Genomic DNA, 10,578 nt, shown 5'->3' with positions numbered 1-10,578 from the left:
GAGGATGTGGAGCAACAGGAACTCTCATTCATCGCTGGTGGGAATGCGAAATGGTACAGCCACTTTGAGAGATAGTTTGGTAGTTTCTTGCAAAAGTAAATATAGTCTCACTGTATGATCCAGCAATCATGCTCCTTGGTACTTGTCCAGAGGAGTTGAAGATGTATGTCCACACAAAAAACAAGCACATGGATGTTTTTAACAGCTTTATTCATAATTGCTAGAACTTGGAAACAACCAAGTTGTTCTTCAATAGGTGAATGGATAAGTAAACTGGTACATCCAGACGATGGAATATTAATCAATGCTAAAAAGAAATGAGCTATGAAGCCATGATAAGACATGGAGGAAACTTAAATGCATATTACTAAGTGAAAGAAGCCAATCTGAAAAGTCTACATATTGTATGACTTCAACTATATAACATTATGGAAAAAGTGAAACTATGGAGACAAAATCAGTGAAAAACTGTGGTAAAAAAATCAGTAATTGCCAAGGGTTGGAGCCGGGAGGGATGAATAGACAGAGCACAGAGATTTTTAGAGCAGTGAAACTATTCTGTGGACTACAATGTTGGATAGATGTCATTACTCACTTTTTAAAACTCATAGAATGTACAACGCCAAGAGTGAAGCTTAATGTAAACCATGAACTTTGAGTGATAATGATGTGTCAATATAGGTTCATCAATTGTAACAAATATACCACTGCGGTGCGAGGATCTTGATAGGGGGATTCTGTGTGTGTGGGGACAGGGAGTATATGGGAATTCTCTGTAATTTCTGTTCAATTTTGCTCTGAAACTCAAACTGCTCTAAAAAAATAAAATTTATTGACTGAAAAAAAAATGAGTGTGAGCTATGCTATTCTACGCTTTTCTAGGTATCCAAAGGGCAACATGTGAGGCTTATGTGGGGTGTATTCAGCATTGGAATAAAAAGTGTGCAGAACTAAATGCACACACATTTTGCCTTTACTTTCATTTTCTTTTTCTGTTTCTTGTCTTGAATATTCCACCTCCCCAATCTCATCTCATAAATAATAAATTATCCAAGATCATTGAATAATGTATAGGTTTCTGAAAAATTTCTTGTTCTCTTTGTGATCATGACATTTTCGGGATTTGGGTAGTAAAAATAAAGCAATTGTCAGCCTTGTCTGGGGGATTTTTTTGCCTGTAGAATATTCCTACCATTTTTCTCTCCCAAAGGTAAAAATTCAGAAAAAAGATAATGACTATGTTTTGGCTTAAACAGTATCATGAATGAAGAGACTTTTGTGTTGGGCTACATGATAATGACAGTAGTATAGAACAATTGAGATAATTGTAATTAGACATATATTTTTCAATGGAGTCTTCGACATAAATAAGCTAACTCTTGTCTAAAGGAGTAACAAACTTCAGAGGAAAAAGTTGTGAGGGGCAAGAGCTTTATTGTAATGGTTAGAGTGGAAGTAGAGGTAAGGAGGAGAGGAGGGAGCAGCATTATATAATCTGCCTTCTGATCCCACACCAGGTCTGCTGTGTTGGTGTTAGCATCTTCCCGTTAGAATGAAGATCTGAACACCAATCACATCACACTTTCTTCCAAGCACAGAAAAGACGGTGGCCTTGTCAGTGGAACCATGATGTGAATCATTACACAGTAAATGGCATAAACCATTCCCATTTGGAGGGAAAGCATACCGAGACTTGTGAGAATATTCCATACTGGACCCTTTTGGAAGAGAATGGGAACATTGCATATTGGTCCCATTTTTACCTCTGTCTTTTTGCCCATACATCCAGTAACTAGGAGTCTTTTGTTTTATTATTAACTGCCTTGTGGATAATTGAAGAGGACTGTCTACAAATCATGGGTACTAGGCTGTATGATTCTGTGTAGTGGATGACTTATCTACCTTACCAGAGGCATTGAGAACCAGTCAGACTGGCACAAATGATTGCAGATTTCAAGAAGTAGGGGTGGAGTGGTCATTCAGTTCAGAGTCAGAAGCAGATTCATTTACGCTGGAGCTCAGAGGCAGTAGAGTGACGATCTCTCCCTATGGTTTGGAGAAGCTGTAAACACTGTCAGTTGCTATCCCACCCCTAGCTCATGATGCTCTAGAGAGGCCCTGCATTCAGCGACTGGCCCTGGAGACACCAGAAAGCTGCAGAAAGAATCACTACCTGCCTTTGGCACCTGCTACTTGCTCTTGGATTTGGCTTCTCCAAAGACAAAGACTCTCTTGTTCTTTTGTGGGTGTTTCACAGAGCCGATCTATGGGCTAATATAACTCAGGAGTTCTCTTTTGATTTTAGCTGAGGGTCCAGTTCCAGGTCCCTAACCAGTTCTTGGGAAAATGACTCAAATTCCATGGAAGGGAAATGGCATCATAAGCAGTTAGACAGTCTGACCCTGAGAGTGAGTCAGACTGAAGCACTGAGCTCAGCTAAAAGGATCTGGGATTCAGCTGGCATTTGCATTTTGCCCAGCTGCCTATTATTTGTGCTACATAAATTCCTCACAATATGACAAATGTCTCCCTGGCTTGTGACATAGAGGTTCTAGCACACTAGGAAGGATCTGAGGCATCATATAGGAATTCCCAGGCTGGAGCATCATAGTAGTCTAAAGAGGAATCATGTGGCAAGCTCCTTTCCTAGGGGAAGTGGCAGGAAAAATGACCACCTGTAAAAAATATGGGTATTTATTAACCGTGCCCTTTATTTTCTGATACTTTAATATCATGAGGCCTTGCTGACCCTGGGGGTACTGCTCCTCCCCAGGTTAGCTAATTTCTAGAGCTAGCAAACAACTAGCCTGTGAGGATGCATTTCATATGCAAAGCAACCATCCAGAGGCCATAACCTCACCCACATCCTTTATTCAGGTCTCACGCTCTGGGTCACTACCCACCTGCCCTAATCACCATAAGGCCAGGTAATAGGCCTCTAGAACAGCTCCTATGCTCCAGACCCTGCTGAAATGATTCAACCTAATCCTAAATCTGCTTATGTGCTGTGCCCACTCCTTCCCGTGGAAACCACAATAAAGGCTTTTGCTTATTTCTCTCCTCTCCCTGAGCCTCTTGGCTGACCTCAGTGCTTCCCAAGTGGCCCCTCCATGGCATGGCATAGCATGCCCTTTTCTCTTGGGATCTGTGAGTATAACAAACCACCTTTTCAATGGCAGTCATCTCCTGATCTGTTGGCCTTGCCATACTCAAATAATAAAACCTCAGTTTTAAAACAGCGTGTGGTGATCAGGGGAGTGATGTCTAGACCATTCAGGAGCAGAAGCAAAGCATATGTGCCTTGGGATCTGAGGAATGTTCTAGATAGTACTTTTAGGTCATGTGCATGGTTTTTACTTCTCTATACCTCTATTGCCAAGAACAGAACCCTGGAACAGTGTTGCTCAATGTTTATTGAAGAATGAGATGATGGTGGGGAGGGTGGAATGTTGATTTCAGATCCTCTTCGTAGCCTCCCCCGTGTGGGCACATGTTGGATTTTTTGGGGTGGGGGAGAGATCCTATAGATAGAGAAGACCCAGGTCAGGAGCTAGTAACACCAAAGGCACAAGCACAGAGAGATGCAAAGACTATCTTTATGATTCGGGAAGCAGGGGTGTCACAGGCAGAGGGGACTTGAGTTGAGAAGTCATGGTTTGCATGAAAGGGGTAGAGGTTTCCTACTTGGGGCCATGGTTTTATTGTGCTCACGGTTCTCAGACTGAGATCTCACCCTCCTTTGCTTAGATGAGGTGGCAGCAGCGGACAGTGACCCACTGTTGGTGTTGTAATCCAATGTACACGTCAGGATAGATGCGGAGAGGGCTGATGGCCACTCTGAGTTTATTATAACCAGCGTTTCAATATATACATAGCTTACATATGTTAAACATACACAGGTGTTCTGGACAACGTAATTAGCGAATGCCAAGAATTCTTAGTGCTCTCAAGGAGCGCTCCCTTGGCCTCTGTTTTGATATTATCATGTTATTGCTGTGCTCGTATATTTTATCTCGGAGCATGCAAGGTCTCCTAGGCAACAGCCACTCCTGCTCCCGAAATCCCGTCTCCATCTGTGCCCCCAGGCGACCCATGCCTGGCTTAGGTTGCCTCCCCCTGGAGGTCTCACCCGTCATTGGCTAACCAGCCTTCTCACCTCTGGGTCACAGTTTGTTGGCAAGCCTTTTCCAGTGATTATTAACCCTTCCTGCGTCGGGGGCGGCTACACCCACCCTACAGGATTGCACTGGCAGAGGCATGTGGTTTCCCCTGGACATCCCAGGAGCCACAGGCGTAGCCACAAGAACATCTGATGACAATGTACCCTGCATGGCAGGGCATGGAGGAGAGAAAACCACAGCCCTTAGATTTTGAGAGAAGTTTCCCTTAATGACCCTTTGTCTCCTCCTTTATGAGGGGGCAGAAACCCAGTGTGGAATTAGACTGGGAGGGTGAGATAGGAGACCTGGAGGAGGAGGGCGGTGTCATGGCAGGGTGCTGGAGGAGAAAAAAGGATGGGGAAGGGGAAACTAAGGAAGAGGAGAGGGAGTGGAAAGAAAAATCAGATCCCTAAGAAGCCCCTTGGGAGGAAAAAATAGAAAGAAAATTACGTGTATTGGAGTTGTGACTCAACCCAATGACATTATTACAATCCTGAAGTTGGGGACAACTGGCTGATACAGTGATAGGCTGGCAGCCCAAGCCCAGGTGCATGAGAATGGGTGTGGGGTGGACAAGCACATCCATCCTCATATACCTACTTACCTGAGGGGCAGGTGGACAGATTACTTCCATTAGTGATGCTAGGACAGGAGAGCTGTTTTGTACAGCCTGAGGGCTTACCTCTGTGAGAGAGACAAAGAGCTAAGACAGGGCCCAAACTGGCCAGCCCCTTTCCCAAAATCCCATGTCACCTTTCTGCTCATACAAAGGAGTCACTGTGTCCAGGATTGAGTCATTTAATAGCTGTGTGTTGTTGGCCAAATTATGTAACATCTCTAAGCCTCAGTTTCCTCTTCTGTAAAATGGAGATATAGTGCTTACCTCATAGAATTATACTGAGGAGTTAATAAAATAATAATAGAATGCCTAACAGTGCCTAGCACATAGTTAGTGCTCAAGAATGTTAGGTGTAGTCTTCTTCACTGCCATCACTAGTGTCTCTAGGAGCCCATGAGGCATAGAGAGGACAGGGACTTTGGGATGATCTTCTAGGTAGAGGTGGCCATCTGGAGATGGGTTGAGAAATGGGGTGGAGTCTAGTAGCAGGATTGAGCATCAGGGATATAACTGTCCCTATCTCCATCACCCCCTCCAATATCAGTCACCCAGTTCACTGAGAGCTGCTCTTATCTTTTCACCCACAGCAAAATCTAAGGAGCACTGAGCATCCCCTGAGGTCACCAGTTGGAGAAAGGGGATGAGGAGAAGGAGGTGGGAAGAGGGTTTCATCCTGTAGGAAGGCAGCATCCTTTGATGAAGGCAAAAGTGAAGAGAAAATGGAAAACAATTCCTAGGTCCAGAGGGGAAGAGAGGAAAAGGAGAAGAGAAAGTAGGAATAGGTGGTCTTGGGAGCAGGGAAACAGGCAGCACTCCTGAGGAGCAGGGATGTCAGGGAAGATAGCTGTGCATCAGACTCACCCAGCCAGGATTAGGAGATACAGTACAGTACAGGATTAGGAGTACAGTACTTGGCAGTACTTGGGTTCTAAGATATCTGGGAGGGTCAAGCCTTCAGAAAGAGCCTGAAGCAATCTCCAGGGTGTGTCCTGAGAGGTAGCAGCTGCCTTGGCTCTGGTTCTCTGCTTAGTCCAGTCTTCCTGCCTCTCTCTTTCTCCCCTTTTCTTTATTCATGGCAGCCCTGCAAGCCTGCCAGCTACGCTTCCAAGAATTGCCAAGCCCCCTGTTCTGATTGGTGAGCTCCATAAGGGCATGCGTGTTACTTTTTCTCTGTACCTCCAGTGCCAAGCAAAATGCCTGCTACAGTGTCATTATCCTTTTGTAAAATAATGAAAGGACTTGAGTGTCAATATTAGTTTTTTCTGTTTTCCCCAAGTTTTTCCTAATCCTTGCCGAGATGGAGTAATTGGGATTCTGGAAATATTTTCTGGCTAGAGGAGTCCTTAGCCAGGGCAGTAACATCAGAAATATAAACACAGAGAGATGCAGAAATTGTTTTTATTATCCAAGAGGCAGGGTAGTAACAAATGAAAAGGACAGTTTGAGTCAGGTTTCCTGTTTGGGGTCATGGTTTCATTGTGTGACCAGTCGTGGTCACACAACTGGGTTCTCATCCTCCTCCTTCTCAGGTCAGGTGGCAGCAGCGGGCAGTGGTCCAGTCTACCGGGTTGCACTGGCAGTGGCACGTGGTTTCCCCCCGAACATCCCAAGAACCACAGCCATAGCCACAAGCACAGCTGGTGACAACAGTCCCTGCACAGGCACATGAGACATAGATATCAGAGCGCTTAGATTTTGAGAGGAGGGAGCTCCATCCATAACCATTTTTCATCCCTGTGCAGCCCAGGGGTGGATCTAGGTTTTGTAGGGCAAAAACTAATTCAATTTTGAGGATCTTCTTTAAGAAAAAAGAATTACAAAAATTACTAAAACAAATTTAGGTATATGGCCATGGAAGAAAGCGAGGGGCCTGGGTGTTTCTGTTTACTTACATTCATGATAAATTTACTTCTTTGCTAGCCCCTACCCAACAAAACAGGGGCCTATATGGGGAAAAGGAAATGAAGGATGGGGGAGTGGTAGGTGACATGACCATAACAGGACAATTGAGGGGAGGAAGGGCTGGTATATGAGGTCATGAAAGGACTGAAAGGAAGAGGCAGAAACCCAAGATCCCTCAGTAGCATCCTTGAGGGAGATGAGAATGGGTAAGAAGGCTCTGGGAACCAGGAGTTGTGACTCAGCTGCAGGCTCATACAAATGTGAGACAGGGGAAGGTGTAGGTGCTGGAGGTGGACAAGGGAGGGCATGGGACATCTTACCTGCCATCTCTCCTCAAGGAGTTACTCACCTGCAGGGCAGGAGGACAGTTTGCCTGAATTCTTGACACTGGTACATGAGATCTTCTTTTTCAGGGCAGAAGGATTGAACCCTGAGGGAGAGAAGGGGCCCATAGTCTCTGTCTCCCATAATCCCTTTCCAAATCCCCTTCTGCCTCAGAGGTGGCACTGAGTCCATAATCAGGCTTTTAAGGTTTACTTTCTTCATTTGTAAAATGACAGTAATAGTTCTCTTACCTCACAAAGTGAAAATTAAGTGAAGTAATCTATGTAAAGCTTTGCATTATATCTCATTTGTAATGAGCGTTCATAAATTTTTGTGACTGTCCTCCTCCTCCTCATTGTCATCAATCTCATTATCAGTAGGGAAACCTGAACCTTTCGCCAAGAATCCAAACAGTGATAAGGGAGTGGAAAAAGCCCTGTGTAGGAAGATTGGGCTTGAGTAGACTGATTAGAGGTTGGGATCTGGGCATGGGCTAGAGGAGAAGTTAGATCAGGGGTCACCCGTCCACTTCCCCCCAACTCCTGTCAGTTACCTAGACGGATGAGAGCTTTCTTTATCTTTCCATCCATAACGGAGTTTGAGCAACACTCAGTACTTCCTGTGATCATCAGCTGGAGAAGGAGGATGAGGATGAGAAGGAAGCAAGAGGTAACCTTCATCCTGCAGAAAGGCAGTGTCCTGGGACTGGGAAGAAAGATGGAAAGAAGCTGAGATCTCTGAGCTCCAGAGCGGTTGGGGAGGAAGGGAGAAGAGAATGCGGAGAGTGTCAAGAGAGAACAGATGGAGGAGCGGCAGTGTCACTGTGGAGCAGCTGGATTTCTTTAAGCAGTTTGGAGAAGCAGGGACGGTGGCTGCAGAGCAGACTCACTCACCGAAAAGTTCAGAGAAGGTCTGCAAAGACTGGTCAAGCAAGGAGGTTTTATACCCTGTGGTGTCGTCCCGGCCGCCCATTATCACTCAAGTGTGCACACATACCAACACACTCCCCAGTACATTTTCAAAGAACTGTGCCAGCTGGGGTGTGACACACAGCTGTGATAAATGTTAATGTGTCAATAATAAGCAACGGCGACCTTTGTTCCCGTTCTCTGCTAAGGAAAGTCCCCTGTCCTTTCTGTTCTTCCATTTCCTTTCTTCTTAGCAGACTGATAAGGCCAGTGCTTGCGCCTTCTGTTGACTGCCCCATATTGATAGGCCTCTTGTTGGATCCTTCATCAGGAAGAGGTGACTTTACGGTCAGTTGAGGGAGGGCTGGCTTGTCTCCTGTTTAGACATCATTTTATTGTCCCTGGCTAATCACATCTATGGGAAAGTAACAGAAAACCTGATTTCCACTGGCTTACAAACAAACTAATTTACTCCTTACTTAACTAGAAGCTTGGTGCTTGATTCCAGGGTTCTTTTGGAGGCTCAACGTGGCCATTACCAGCCTGACCTTTTCCCCTTTTTCTTCACCATCCTCAGTTCATTGGCTTTTCATGCTTGATCTTGTCTCCTCAGGGTCACAGAGGGCAGCCATCACATCCTCCGCTGAGACCTGAGCAGGAAGGAAGGAAGGAACGAGCGGGCTAAGGCATTCTTTTTGGAGGCTTTTCCTTTTCATGTTGGAAGCTAGATTTTCCCCTAGAAGATCAAGCAGATTTCTTCTTAAATTTCATTGTTCAGTTCTGAGTCACATTGACCTCCCTGTCTACCACATGAGCCTGAAAAATTCAGTAGGGCTTCCCAGGCTCTTGGTAAAGAGGGCTGGGCCCAGATGTGTTTCAGAATTCAAAATTTTTCAGATTTTGGAAGGTGAGAGAGTGCAAATTCAGTTTATTATACTAGACTACCAAGGAGGTCTGGGGCAGCATCCTGTAATCAAACACATATTAATGTCTGCTGCAAAAATTTACGAATAGTCACAAAAAGTGGAATAAAGACCATAAATAATCTGACGCCAGGCCATATCAGGCTTTGCTGCCAAATGAGTACCTCAAACTTTGGGGACTATTTTAGGCTTTCAGAGCCTTTTAGATTCTGGAATAGTGAATAAATGATAGAAGACTTGTGTTTGGCCAAGAGGAGCAAGAGTGCTATGATTCATCCTCTGGGACAGCATATGGTCACCATGCTTGAATCTCATGATTCAAGAGCAGATGAAGAAGCAGAGACCACCACTGGAGGCAGTCAGAGGTGGGGAAGTTTGGCTCTGCTTCCGCTGTGGCCAGCCTTGCTGCCTTCCTGTAGAGATGCCCTCTAACGAACTGGAAGTTCTTCTACATATATTTCTCAGGCAACTTTGAGAATGAGGCTTAGTGATGCCTTTCAAAAAGGCAAGAGCGCTTTCTTAATTACCATATAGGAGTTGAAGAAGGGAGTGATAGAGTAAGAAAGAGCACAGACTTGGATTTTGTATAGAAGTTGGGTAGATTAATTCATTTGTTAATCCAGTGACTGTTTATAGAGCTTCCGTGTACCAATTCTAGCTCTGGTGACTCAGCTGTGGGCAACGCAGGCAAGGTCCTTGCCCTCTTGAGACTACATTCTAATGTGGAAGATAAATACAGAGTATGTCAAACATTGAAAAATGCCCTGAAGAAAAAGAAATTAAGGCAAGGCATTTGGCGTGCCTCTGTGCTGTTGTGCATAATGCAGTGTGTTCAGGAAAGGCGTCTCAGAGACAGTCACTTGTGAGCAGTGACCTGCAGAAGTGAGGGGTCAGCCACAGGAAAAGCTGGGACAAATGTTCCAGGCTAAGGGGCAAGCAAGCATAAAGAGCCTGAGGCGGGGAAATGGTGGTGTGCTGAAGGAAAGGCAGCAAAGGCCGTGTAGCTGGAGAGAGTGAAGTGAATAAGGGAGAGAAGTCAGAAAAGAGATAAAAAATATCAGCCAGGGCCTGGTTAAATACCGCTGGTAAGCCAATGTGAGGGTTCTGGGTTTTACTGTAAATTTGACAGGAAATTCCTGCAGCATTTTGCTCCAAGGAGTAACATAAGATAATTTATGTTCTATAAAGCTTACAAAGGCCACTGTGCTAGAAAAGACTGGATGGAAGACACGTAAGCAAGGAAACCAGGCAGCAGGCCTTTGTAGAGTTCCAGGTCTCAGATGGTGGTTGGGGAAGGAGTGAGAATTGGACGGATTTGGGTTATATAGAGAAGGCTGAGTCCCTTTAGGGTTTACTGAAGTGGGGTATACGAGAAAGAGAGTAGCGAAAGGTCAAGGTTGTGTTCTTTCTTATTCTAGCTTTTTTGAGGTATAAATGACATACATCACTGCATAAGTTTAAGGTATACAGCATAATGGTTTGATTTACATATATTGTGAAATGATTAACACAATAAATTTGGTTAGCATCCATCATCTCGTATAAATACAATCAAAAGAAAGAAAAAATTTTTTTTCCTTGTGATGAGAACTCTCAGAGTATGCTCTCTTTAACTTTTACATACGTCATACAGCAGTGTCAACTATAGTCCTCATGCTGTACATTACATCCCTAGTATGCATTTATCTTATAACTGGAAGTTTGTACCTTTTGACCACCTTCCATCAATTCCCTCTCCCCTC

The 10,578-nt window shown here is 44.6% G+C and overlaps 1 protein-coding gene across 1 annotated transcript; it reads right to left on the bottom strand.

Annotated features, from left to right (window-relative positions):
* Window positions 1–6,163: 6,163 nt before the first annotated feature.
* Window positions 6,164–7,770, bottom strand: RETNLB (resistin like beta). Its single transcript, XM_001503230.4, has 3 exons — window positions 7,559–7,770; window positions 7,031–7,111; window positions 6,164–6,432 (listed from the first exon to the last, which is right to left on the bottom strand). Exons 1-3 carry the CDS (start codon window positions 7,683–7,685, stop codon window positions 6,305–6,307), a joined length of 336 nt encoding a protein of 111 aa, XP_001503280.1. The 5' UTR covers window positions 7,686–7,770; the 3' UTR covers window positions 6,164–6,304.
* Window positions 7,771–10,578: the final 2,808 nt, after the last annotated feature.

The sequence above is a fragment of the Equus caballus genome, chromosome 19 (genome assembly GCF_041296265.1).
Source record: "Equus caballus isolate H_3958 breed thoroughbred chromosome 19, TB-T2T, whole genome shotgun sequence".
Lineage (NCBI taxonomy): Eukaryota > Metazoa > Chordata > Mammalia > Perissodactyla > Equidae > Equus > Equus caballus.
Note: the sequence above shows the minus strand (reverse complement) of the source record. Positions and strands in the feature narration are given on the sequence as shown.

Coding starts and splice junctions, on each gene's coding strand:
- RETNLB (XM_001503230.4), bottom strand. CDS start 7,685: ATGAAGGTTACCTCTTGCTTCCTTCTCATCCTCATCCTCCTTCTCCAG. Junction 7,112..7,558: donor GAAAGCTCTCATCCGTCTAG/GTAACTGACAGG, acceptor TCTCTCCCTCAG/GGTTCAATCCTTCTGCCCTG. Junction 6,433..7,030: donor ACTGTCCTCCTGCCCTGCAG/GTGAGTAACTCC, acceptor GTGCCTGTGCAG/GGACTGTTGTCACCAGCTGT.